This window comes from Typopeltis vanoorti, chromosome 5, assembly GCF_054136105.1.
Source record: "Typopeltis vanoorti isolate ZY-2024b chromosome 5, IOZ_Tvanoo_1.0, whole genome shotgun sequence".
NCBI lineage: Eukaryota > Metazoa > Arthropoda > Arachnida > Uropygi > Thelyphonidae > Typopeltis > Typopeltis vanoorti.
This window is the reverse complement of record NC_143553.1, coordinates 27,758,090-27,771,653: the sequence shown is the minus strand read 5'-3', so window position 1 is coordinate 27,771,653 and position 13,564 is coordinate 27,758,090. Positions and strand designations below refer to the sequence as shown.

Here is a 13,564-nt window from a genome sequence, read left to right as displayed (position 1 = left end):
TTTTCCGAAATATTGAAAATTTGAGACAATCAGGCATCCTAGTGATGTTAAATCTAGAAAGGCAAGGACACTGTTCATCTCTAGTTCCGATGTGAATTTCATGTTTTGGTGATGATTATTCAAATGATCTAGGAAGGTTTGTAAGTCCTCTTGACTATATTCCCAGATGAGGAAGATATCATCCATGTATCGCAGCCACAGTTTGGGTTTTAATATAGTGCATGAAATAGCTCTTTCTTCAAAGTCGTCTTCTAGAAATATATTGGCTAACACTGGAGATAACAGGCTGCCCATAGCTAAGCCGCTGGTTTGTTTATAGATTTTTCCTTCAAATGAGAAATAGCTGGAGTTCATGCAATGCATTAATAGGGCAAAAATTTTTTTGGAAACTTTGTTTTTTAGTAGATTGAGGACTTCATCTATGGGGACATTTGTAAAGAGAGAGAAGATATCAAAACTAACCATTCTGTCAGATTCCTTGAGCTGTAAATTTTTTACCTTAGATATAAAATCTTCAGAGTTTTTGATATATGAGGAGGAATTACCAATGAGATGATTTAAGGGAGAGGCAAGGTATTTGGACAGGTTGTAAGTAGGCGAGTCAATGCCTTCAACTATTGGTCTTAAAGGTGTGTCTGCTTTGTGAATCTTCGGAAGGTCATACAAACGAGGAATTAGGGGATGAAGAGAACGGAGAGATAGCCTGCTGTGTCTTGGAAGTTCTGAAATTGATTTCAGAAGGTTGGTTCGGTTATGAAGTTCCCTCGTAGGGTCATTTCATAAAAGAGAGTCAGTATCAGGTATTAATAAATTGTTGATCTTGGAACGATAATCGGATCTGTCTGGGATGATAGTTGCATTACCTTTGTCTGCTGGGATAATAATGTCGTTGCTATTACGAAGATGGTGGATAGCTTTTCTTTCAGCATGAGATAAATTATCTGCAGGCCAACGACTGTTGTTTATTGTAAAAATAGTTTCAATTCTGAGTAGGTTCGCTACTTGTTTTGGGAGATGTGAGGCAGCCTTTTCTACTTTGGTTAGAAAGAGTTCCTTCGGAATACAGATAAGAGACGAGACAAAGTTGAGCCCTTTAGACAGTATGCTAATTTCTGCTGAAAAAAAAATGGTTTGTGAGGATTTGTTTATGACAACATTTTTTAGGTCTTGTAAACCAATTGAAGATGGACGAGTTTGTTCCTGTTTGAGGCGATTAAATTTCATAATGAGAGACAGATTATTGATGTATTGGGATCTAGAAGCATGGTGTGAGCTTGTTTTTAACCTCATTTCAAGAAACCTCATTCTGTTGTTTTTAACCTCATTGCAAGGATTGCAGACACTAAAATATATTTAGGGTCTGCAATCCTTTCATTTAACAGTTCAAGTTTTGCTTTAAGATAAATATTATGTGCATGTTTTGTGCGAATAGATTCATTGAATTGTAAAAACTTGGAGATGATAGAGTGGAACTTGCATCTTTTCAAATAAGACTAACATGTTTATGAAAAGTCCAATCTTTTCCAGAATCTTTTGATACTCCTTAATGCATTGTAGAGTAACCTCGTCAGAAGGTAAATAGATATTGTAACTTGTATTTACTCAGATTGTAGACATTTTAAAATCATAATTTTACTGACTAGGAACACTGAGATAAAATAAGTTAAAAACTCTAATTAAAACAACTAGTTTGTTGGAAGGCCGACTTCTTCAGGTGTATAAATTATTACAAAAACTGGAAACACCTTTATATGTATATATAAAGGTGTTTACAGTATATATGTATATATATGTATATGGCACCTAAAACGAAGATTTTATAACAATGACAGCATCTTGTTACATGGTGTAACACACATATCTGTCTCTGCTGAATAAAAAAATTGTAGAGATGTAAATGATCCTTTCAGAGGCCATGGTGATTTCATGTTTATATTCCACAACATATTTCACAGCATACAAAACAATGATAACTATTTTTATAATCAAATCTTACCTCTGTACTCAGATCTGTAACATATCGCTGTTTCACACAAGCTGCTCTGGCACAACTACAGGGCTGCTGTTGAGTTCCACGGCATGTACAAGCCCCTAAAATTCCAAGCTTCAAATAAAAACCAATTACCACACATTAGCTTGCCATCATATAACCACAAAATCAACAAGCACATTATATTTGACAAGAAATAATATTCTTGTTTTCAAACATATTTTACCTTAGTCAACATATACAAAAGCTTGCAAGAGAAGTATTCAAATATCTTCACAACTAAGCTACTTATACAAATGGCAGCTGATTAAAAAAAAAATGTCCTTGGACACAGCCAAGTGGCTGTTTCCCCATAGGAGAGGGGGGTTAGGGAGAAAGAGAGAGAGTCCTAACATTTTCTCTGTTGATACAAGAACAACTTATGAAATCAGCTGCCCTACCACACCAATTTCAGAAATCATATGTAAAATCATATTTCATGATGGGAATTACTTCCAGGAGGAAAACTTGTTTATACTATTGCAAAATATGGATGAAAACAAAGTTAATTCTTGTCCAGTATAATATACTCACATCTGTATTATAAATTAATGATCCCCCCTTTTTTCAATTTTATTGCTTCAACCTATTGTCCCATCCAGGGATATACTCCTTGCGAAAGCCTCTTGTGATGAGAGCTTAGTCCACCTTTACTACGAGTTGCCTCAGTCCTGAAGATACTTCAGGTGCAAACTTCGTTTGCTTACACTTGGATAAAGGATTAAACTAAATTTATTATAGTCTAACCAAGTGGGGAAAAAACTTCCAACATCCAAAATACTGAAGAGTATATTCAATTATCATAATTATCACACCAATCTCCATGAAATCGGCAGGCTCATTGTGGGAGGCTCAAATATTTGTCATACTGAACCTTAAAATCCTTAACATAACCTGTATTCACAACACATTCTAACTATGTATTCCATTCACCCACAATTCTCCATGAAAAATATACTTTTGACATCCTTCTTCACCACACCCTAACACATCTACTAAGGCTTCTTGTTTTTCTCTTCTTTTTATATTCCCATCTATATTAATCTGATAGAATCTAACTTAAACATCTCTATCATATCACCTCTCTTTTCTTCCTGTCTAACAAACTGTAAATTCCTTTAACATCTCCATAACCAACATTCCAGTCCTGATGCTGCCTTAATCACTTGTTCCTTGACCTTCTCCAATGTTTCCACATCACAATGAAAAATAGATGACCAGAATAGTCCAAGTGTGGTCTGACAGCACTTTATAGAGTGGCACAACACCTCCCAATCCCTATATGCCAGTGTATCTCTTATCATAGTGCTAATGCAACATGCAGTCTTCAGAACACTTGCAATGTGCTCTCTAAACTTCAGTCCAGTCAGCTATTACCTCAAATCTCCGAATTCCTGAAGCACAGTTCCATCAATATATTGGAGTGCAGCCTTATTTCTGCACTCCAAAATGCAACACCTTGCACTTATTAATATTAAACTATAACACTATTCATCTGTTCAGGCTAAAGAACCAGAATCAGTGAAAGATATCAGTAGTGAAGAAAGATATCAGTGGTGCTCCTTATAACTCAATCTGAAAGAGAAATCTGATCTTGACTGGAAATCAGATTAACAAAGATAAGTGAAAGTGAAGTGAGATCTTTATTACAAGAAATAAGACAGGACTATTTTAGTAAGAATGGAGTTTGCTAGGTTACCCTCACCACACTGAAGAACACTAAGATCAGTATTTAAGGCAGTGTGTTAAAGAAGATATCAAAACTTTCATCATTTAATTACCATGAGGTTTGCAAGAGAGAGAGAGAGAGGAATGTTGTCTGTTATCAGCAAAGCAATGAATAGCAATGACTCATTTGTGGTCAGTAAGTGAAGATCATAAGTATATCATTATAAATTGGAAAGGCACAAAGTAAAATGTTTATTTATTATTATTATTTGACACCTCCAGGGAGTCCAAAGACTCATCAAGGGAGGGCACCGGCTCTACAATCCTACCTCCACCAACTGACTGCAACTACACCAGCACCATCTGCTGTCACCGACCACCACTAATATTTCCACAGACAATCACAAACATCCATGCCTACAGCAGGATTCGAACCCGCAGCCTTTCGGCTGGAGAGCGGATATGATAACCACTCGGCCAACCAGGCCGGCATAATCTGAAGAGTAGAAACAATCTACCATAACACACAGCAAACAGCCAGAGAGGGATCTGGAGATTCAATTGCAAAGAATGGAAAGTATGTCATAAACTGACAGCTTGATAAGTATTCCATGCCAGAACCAATCAAACATCCCAAATGTGCCATAAGAGATGATTCTCAAAACTCTTTCATAGCATACATTCAAAGGTGAATAAGAGTGACTAGGAAATCTGCTATGGAGTGAGCATGGCATAATCCATATTGATGATTACAAACTCCCTCTCCATGAAAATAATTGAGAGAAATGAAGATAACAGCTGTTCTTGTTTGTCAGGTTTCTGTTATGCATTAGTACTGCCAAGTTGTGCAAGGAGGGGGTTAGAGTATAACAGCCTACATAGGGCACTGTCTAAGTCAGTGTTTCTCAACTGCTGGTCTGAGGCCTGGTACCGGGCTCTGGCATCAATTATACCAGGCCGTGAGAAGTTCTCTTGGAATTTGTCATTTTAGTTTTCTAAGCATTTTTCATGAATAAATATTTTATAGTGGAAACAGATGTAGATGATGGTGATGGATGGAAGTGGTGGAGACGGCGAGTTGTAGAGTAGGTGACTTCCCTTAATGAGTCTTTGGACTCCTTGAAGGTGTCACGAAATAATAATAATAATAATAATATTCTGAGGAGAATAATATTCGTAAATTGCATCCGTGTAGCAAATGTTGGTGACCAAGCCGTATATTTTTAAACATGGAAGTATTCATGAATGATTGGGAATTTTCAGACATTGAAATCTTTCAACATTCGGGAAAGGGAATACCGCTGTTTATGACTGGTCATAAAAATTGTCCGCAAGTCAATTACAACAATCGGTGGCGTATTCTCTGTTCTCAAAACTGAACGAATTAACATCTGTGTTGAAAATGTCAGTAAAAATCAGCAAAGAAGTATAAAGAAAATTTTTCCACTGTAATTGAAGATCAAAGCAGTCTGGTATCCGGTTTTCTCAAATCTAGTAATACTGAATACTGTTTCTTCAAGTTCACAATGCAGTGTGTAAGTGCTTGTTTTGAAACCCGAGTGCTGTGATTTTTTAAAAGTAATAGGCTTACAGATTTCGATTTTAATATGAATAAGAGACAAGGGACTTTGTTTAATTTTGGTGTTAAGAAATCTCGTATTGAAGGTGTTTGTGATGCAACAAATAGCGAATCATCCACCTCAAGCCTATACAACGATCTCCAGGATGTACAAAAGGTGGGGAAAACTACCAGCACATGGAAGAAAAAGTCTGCATTCACTCGTAAGTACAAGGAGAGCTATTTAAAATTTTGTTTCATATAACGCACTGACACTAACCAATTACCACAAACTCAATGTGTCATTTGTGCTACTGTTCTGAGAAATAAAGCTCTGAAGCCATGGTGACTAGCCCAACATCTCAACACAAAACATTCTGATCTAGTCAACAGATCCATTGAGTTCTTTATGTGTAAAAGAGATACACTTAAAATAGAAAAGAAAATTATTTCCTAAGCTTCAACGATTGGCACTTCTGACGGCATCCTATTTAATTTCATCACAGATAGCTAAATGTAAAAAACCGAAGAACTCATTAAGCCAGTCTGTGACAAGTAAAACGAAAGACATCCCATTGTCAAATGATACAGTTGAAAGGCAGATATCTGATATGGCATAAGATACAGAAACACAACTCATTGAAAAAATTAAAAAATCGAATTTGCATTACAACTGGACAAATTATTCTGAATGCTGTTGTTCTGAATAAGGTATTCAGAACAATTGCCAAAAATCTAATCAAATTCTAGCTTAATATGATTACAGAAAGAAATAATGAAATGTTTCGGTCATACTCAGATTATATTATGGAAGAAGATGATTTCTATTCACAGATTGCAGTTTCAGATATTATTTCAGTCCACTTGAAGATGTTGTTTTGTCATTTGAAAAGTATTATTCTGAACATGAAGATCCCCAGAGGCAAAATCTGTGAATTGTGAACCCTTTGTTGAACACAAAGTGACAGCCCTTTCCCATGCAGAAACTCTTCAACTTATCATCGGGCAAAGGAATGGAAAGTACTTTTAATTCTATGAGTAATTCAAAATTCTTGATAAGAATCAAAAATGAATATCCAAATTCACATGAAATAGCAATGAGATTTCTTCTTTGCTTTTTCATCACATATCTTTGTGAAATTGCAGTTTCTACCATGACTGTGCTTAAAATGAAAGAGAGGAACTGCCTGCACTTTCTGACTGCCTCTGGCTATCACTTCAACTCAACCCAGAATTAATAGGTTAACAGACAGAAAACAGCAACAAAAGTTTCACTAGCCTAATTAAATCTTCAAAAACTCAGTTGTAATAAAAGAAACTAAGTTTAACTTTTTTAATAACTTATAATTGCTGTGTTAAAGTGCTGTGTTTTTAATTCAAAATATTAATTAGTGTTGGAACTATTGTTTAGAATTAAGAGATTCATACATTTCTATTTATTAAATTACATACTTTGCATATGTAAATATTTGGTGTATGTGATAATAAGTCAATTCATAAAATTAAATTTTATTTGAATAAAAACACTTCGTTTTTATTCAAAGTCTTAATAATTCCATAAAAGCATCGTACAATGCTGGTAAAACTGGATCTCTATCAATTAACATGGCTAAGTCCTTATCCGAAATTCTAGTTTAAATCACATTTTAACTCATAAAAGTAAACAGATTAAATGAAAGTTCCTGTTGAAGCTGTGGAAAATCTACCTGGTTCCCTTATTAGAATAATTTATTGAATGATAATAAGTCATGTTTATCTACAAGAGGGAAGAACATTTGATAACATTTAGGAGTGGTAACAACAGTTCACAAATTGACTACATTTTGAGTAGAAGAAAACATCTTAAGGTTGTGACAAATTGTAAAGTAATTCCAACAGATCAAGTGGCACACCAACACCGACTGCTGTGCGCAGACTTTAAAATAAGATCGAAGATAAGAACCTCTGGAGGCCATGGGATAAAGACAATTAAGTGGTTTCACTTAAAAGAAGAGAGTATGAGGAATCGTTTTAGGGAGAGGGTGTTAGAGAGGATTTCGGATGGACTGGAAAGTGTAAATTGGTGGAAACATAATTCAAAAGTAATCCTGAGCTGTGCAATCGAGGTGCTTGGTGAGACATCTGGAAAGATTACAGAGCAGAAGGAGGGTTGGTGGTGGAATAATTATGTACAAGTGGCAGTAACAGCTAAGAGGAAGGCAAAGCAGAAGTGGGATGAGTCAAGAGTGGAAGAGGACAGAGAGGTGTACAGAGAGAGAAAGCAAGAAGCCAAGAGAGTTGAAGCACAGGCAAAGGCCATGGCATATCAAGATCTGTATGATCAATTAGAAACAAAGGAAGGACAGAGAAAAATTTACCAACTAGCAAAATGTAGAAATAAAGCCGCAAAGAACATCTTGCATGTGAGGCAGATCAAAGACGCTGAAGGAAGAGTATTATGGAGGGATGTGGACATAAGAAACAGATGGAGAATATAGTTTGAGGGAGTTTTGAATAAGGAAAATGCAAGGACTCACAGAGAAGATGGGCAGCCTTCTGAGGGGATGGTGCAGAACATCAGTAGAGTGGAAGTGATGGAGGCCATGAAGAGGATGAGGAATGGAAAATCAGTGGACCCTGACAGGATTCCAGTGGAGGCATGGAAGGCAGGGGAAGAGAGAATTGACCTGCTGTGGAACCTGTTCATGAAAGTTTGCCAACAGGAAAATATACCCGAGGAATGGAGGGAGAGTACTCTTGTCCCTATCTAAAAGGGTAAAGGGGATGCACAAGACTGTAAAAATTACAGAGGAATAAAGTTGATGTCCCGCACAATGAAAATCCTAGAAAGGGTTCTTGATGGAAGATTGAGGAAGGAGGTGGAGATTGCAAAGGAACAATTTGGCTTCATGCCTGGTAGATCAACAACATCTTTGGGTTACGACAGATGATGGAAAAGTTTCGAGAGAAACAACAGGAGCTACATCTGACATTTATTGATCTGGAGAAAGCATATGATAGAGTGCCAAGGCAAGAAGTCTAAAGGGATCTGAAGGAGAAGAAGGTTCCAGAGAAATGTCAGGTTGGTGCGGGAGATGTACAGAAATGTGAAGACAAGTGTTCGGACCTGTTTGGGACAGACAGAAAGTTTTCAAGTAACAGTTGGCTTGCATCAAGGGTCAGCATTAAGTCCGTTTCTGTTTAACATTGTGATGGAGGTGGTGATGGAGGAGGTGAGAGAAGATGCACCTTGGACAATGTTGTATGCAGATGACATCTTGCTGTGTGCAGATTCAAGAGAAGTGGGAACTAAACTGGAAAGATGGAAAAAAGTACTGGAAGAGAGAGGTATGAGACTGAGCAGAAGTAAGACAGGGTATATGTGTTGCTCAGTGGGTGGTGGCCAGGAGACAGATCTGGAGCTGGAAGGAAATGTCATCAGGAAGGTGAGGGACTTTAGATACTTAGGTTCAACAGTGGAAGAAAATGGAGGAGCTGAGAAGGAAGTGGGGTACAGGATACAAGCGGGTTGGGGGAACTGGAGGAAGATGGCTGGAGTGTTATGCAATAAGAGGGTGCCGATCAATCTGAAAGGCAAAATCTATAGGACAGTAGTGAAGCCAGCTATGACGTATACTATAGAAATTGTGGCCCTGAGGAAAAATAACATCAGCAGGATGGAAGTAGCAGAGATGAGAATGCTTAGGTGGATGTGCGGCGTGACCAGAAAGGAGCGTCTGAGAAATGACTATGTGAGGGGAACAGTTAAAGTTACGAACTTAGGAGCGAAGATACAGGAGGCAAGGTTGAGATGGTTTGGTCATGTGATGAGGAGGGAGGATGAATATGCGGGAAGATGGGTCATGCAGATGGATGTGCAAGGAAGGAGGAAGCGTGGGCGGCCAAAGAAGAGATGGAGGGAGCTGGTAGAAGAGGACTTGAGGATGAAGAACTTGGATGTGGTGACATCCCAAGACAGGAGGATGTGGAGAAGACTCATCATCAACAGTGACCCAACTTAAGTGGGAGAAGCTGCAGAAGAAGAAGAATGTGATAATAAGTGTTTTCCTGGCAAGTTGACATCCTTCTGCTGCTTCCCCTGCTCAACTGACTTCTATGGTGAGTTACAATGCATAAATATTTTTCTCACTTCCATTTTTTTTTTCTCAAACTAAAATTATTAACCACCTTACCAGCCTTTATGAATCAAATATGCATCCTCATACACTTCGTATCCATCATATATTTCAATGTAATATTATCAATGATATTACAATTTTAATATGCACTTCGCATCCATGATAAACTGGATGTATGTATACGTCTTGGCCAGTATGTGGTTAAAATCAATTTAATATTACAATAATCAAATTAAAGATGCCAAGAAATTATATATTGGTTTAATCCATAATCCAGTGTAAGCAAACAAAGTTTGCTTACACTTGGATAATGTATCTTTTAGAACTGGGGTAACTCGTGGCAAAGGTGGTATATTGACTTCACATCACTTGCCTTAGTATCCCATAATGCAAAGCACATCTCCTTGCAGACATGTATAATGCTATGCATTATAGAAAGGGTTCACTACCCAGACCGGTTTTGACCTTTGGGGGATGGTCTCATGGTCTCATCAGTGGGAGCCAGATTAATTTATAATATAACCAAGTGAAAAACTTTCAACAACTATCTATCTCTAATCCAGAGTATTTTAATAATGTATGACACCTTTTGGCAACTGATATAGGAAAATATGACTTCTGCATTAATTCAACCTTGGTATCTCACCTCCAGGTCTGGCTTCCACTGATGAGACCTGAATAAAGGTCGAAACCGGTCTGGGTAGTAACTCTTCCCATAATGCATAGCATTATACATGTCTGCAAGGAGATGTGCTTTGCATGATTGGATACTAAGGCAAGTGATGTGAAGTCATACCACCTATGCCACGAGTTGCCCCAGTCCTGAAAGATACTTCAGGCACAAACTTTGTTTGGATAATGGATTAAACCAAGTATATAATTTCTTGGTATCTTTAATTTATAATATAACCAAGTGAAAAACTTTCAACAACAATACAATAATCAATTTTACACTGAATAATATTATAACTTTTTGGTGATCAGAATGGGATATGTCAATGAAAATCAACAGAATTAATTTAACGATGTTGGCCTGAGGAAACTACAATATGCTACAAGATTTCATTAGTCCAGTGATTAATAACTAATTTAAATGTAATTTTATATTTGTCAACATGCCACACCATATACATAAGTGTACTAATACTCTTTATGATTATGTCATAATTAATTATTAATACTTATGTTAATTTAATGTATGAACTTTAAAAAAAAAAAATTGGAAAGGTATTTATGAGTAAATTTGTTGGGACCGGGCCCCTTCGTCTTATAAAAAAAAAGAATTTACCGGGCCGCGGTCCCACAAAGGTTGAAAACTACTGGTCTAAGCCACTCTTGGATTTGGGCAAGAGTGGGCACTCTTGGAGTGCCCACTCTTGCCCAAATGGAGTCTGGGCACTCTCTATGTGGAAGTGGTGACCTCAGTCCTTTACTCCTGCTACCTGCTTACCTCTGCTCTATGAATTTTTCTATTATTATATCCACTACCACGATGGAAAGGATAAAATTTTAGTCACTGCAGTTAAAAAATTCTCCCATAAAAATCATCAAAAAAAAATATATATATATATATATATCAACAATGTACCAAAAATTTCAAAAAACAAAACTTACTTCCCAAATCCAATAAAATATCAGAATTCCATGAAATAAAAAATTCACAGTGACTTTACCAACATCAGAGGTCTCAATACTAACATCAATGATTTGTACTACCACCTACAGACATCCAAATTCAATATGTTATTCATTGCTGAACTACAACTGACATCCTCTGCAACATCTCACCTCTACTTTTCTCAATACATAATCCATGATAAGTTTCATGATAAGTGATAATATATAAGATCCAGCATAAGTCAGGACTCTAGCCAATCTTCAGCTAGTATTAGAAACCATTCCATACCAACTGGCTGGAATGTACATTTATAATCATGATGTTAATATATGTATATAGATAGATACATAGACTTGTTGTTGTGCCCAATGTATTTCTACAACCAACAGATAACACTAATAATAGGACTCTAGCATTGATGTATAATTTATTTTTATTTATTTTTTCTCACCAGAGGTCAGGCCAACAATTGTTGTAGCAGTTGGTCAGTAACTTTAACAAACCAGTTTGATTGTAGTGTAGCTTGTTTTCTATGTAGAGGTGTATGTTCCAGAAGATGACCTTGACATAAAGGTCGAAATGTCGAATGTAGATTTTAGTTATATTAAACTAAAGTTTTTATTCAAACACAGTAATTGTCTCCATAATTTTCAAAAATGCATGATAAGTTTCGTTTCACATGAAGGGCAGTATATGTGAATTTGTCAGATCTGATATACTTAAAAGGTTATCTGACCTGGAAATCCCTTTCACATGATCTAATTTAGTTCAAGATTTCCTCACTTTACATCGTTGCCTTCTTTGCTACCTTTACTGTTCTCCTCACTCCGATAATTTTTGACTATTTACCTCTGAGAGTTGATCAAATATAGTTTAATTATCCTAACAGTGAGATAATCTTTCTTGGTGATTTCAACATCCACAATTCAGACTGGCTTCCATTTTTCCAACTTCACAGACTAAGCTAGAGAAGCTGAATTTTTTGTTATCAATAATGATTTATATAAACTGTTCATCACCCTACCAGAAATCCAGATAATCCTCACCATTCTTCTAACACCATGGAACTGAACCAGCTCATCCTCTAAAATATACTGATGATGTTTGCTATCTTCTTGGCAAGTCTGAACATAATGTGGTCCATGTTTCCTTTTATACAGAATGCTCTTTTCTCTGCCTCACATCATGTGGCACTACAATGGTGCAAACCAGGATGACCTTCAGGATTTCACCCTCACCCCCATTCAAAACCCTCATCTCTTATCCACACCCTGGTTCTCCAACAGCTGTGCCAAAGGAATCCAAGTCAAATATTCAAGATATGCCCAATGGCTCCACTTTAAAACTCTAGCCACTCACTCAGTTTATACTACAGTGCATAACACATGAAAAAAAAAATCAACAAATCTAACGCAGATTTTGTAAGGACGAAATGAATTAAACACATCTCCTGTTCAAATGAACAAGAGATATGTTTAACTGTGAGACCTTCTGGTCCCTTGCCAAGGCTTTGGAACACAACTTCTATCCTTCAACATTTCTGCCTCACTTATATCCTGATAGTACACAATAGTAACATTTCCTAATGACAAGGCAACTTCTTGGCATCGCTTTTTTACTTCAACCAAGACATATCCCCTCCCCATTATTCCATAGACTATCCACAATAAGCCTCCTCTGAAATTTCACCAGAAGGGCATCAGAATAATACTTAGTAGCCTCAATAAATCTTCTGGCTTTGATGGTATTCCTTCAGTTATACTAAAAGCTTGTGCTCCAGAACTTATGCACATCTCGTATCATCTCTTCAAACTCATACTCATTTGACATTTATCTAACTCTTGGAAGCAAGCTTTTATCCAGGCAGTTCCCAAAAAAGAGAGAATAGTCAACCATCAAACTATCAACCCTACTGTTCTGACCTCAATACGCTGAAAAAAAAAAAAAAAAAAATAATAATAATATATATATATATATGGAAAAGGACATCAACAGCCAATTACCTTACTACAGTGTTTCTCAATGTGGGGCATATGCCCCACAGGGGGACAATTTGAAAATGTACATGTACATATTTATATTATATTATACTTTTTCAGAACTTGGCTATTATGCTAGGGGGGGGGCATCAAAATCTTTGAGATGTTGAGGTGGGGTATGATCCAAAAAACGTTGAGAAACACTGCCTTACTACTTGGAGTCTCACCAAGTGCTACTCAGTGATCACCAATATGGATTCTGTCATTCCCATTCCACAGTGGATCTTCTAGCCACTTCTGCCACCTCTGAACACAGACCATCGAAAAGTTTGGAGAAACTCAAGTGATATTTACAAGGCATCTAATTGAGTTTGGCATTGGTTTCTTACCACACTACCATCTTATGGTATATCTCCTTCCCTTTGTGAATCAATTGCCAGCTTCCTGACCATTCTACTCTCCAGTAGAGTGAGGATAACCTGATGCATTTTAATGCCACTAAAACACAGTCCTGTCTCAAGTCCCAAAATTCACTCTCTCTCCTGCTTCTAATAATATTCTGCTCACACCAATTAGTTTTCTTTTCTTGGGCTG

The 13,564-nt window shown here is 36.9% G+C and overlaps 1 protein-coding gene across 1 annotated transcript in view; it reads right to left on the bottom strand.

Annotated features, from left to right (window-relative positions):
• The window catches only part of LOC150106274 (coiled-coil domain-containing protein 125-like), a 272,049-nt gene that overhangs the window by 82,105 nt on the left and 176,380 nt on the right, over positions 1–13,564 (bottom strand). Inside the window, exon 7 of the mRNA XM_090392299.1 lies at positions 1,997–2,104. Within this exon, the coding sequence (XP_090248425.1) occupies positions 1,997–2,104 (108 nt within the window). The remainder of the gene's footprint in view (positions 1–1,996; positions 2,105–13,564) is intronic.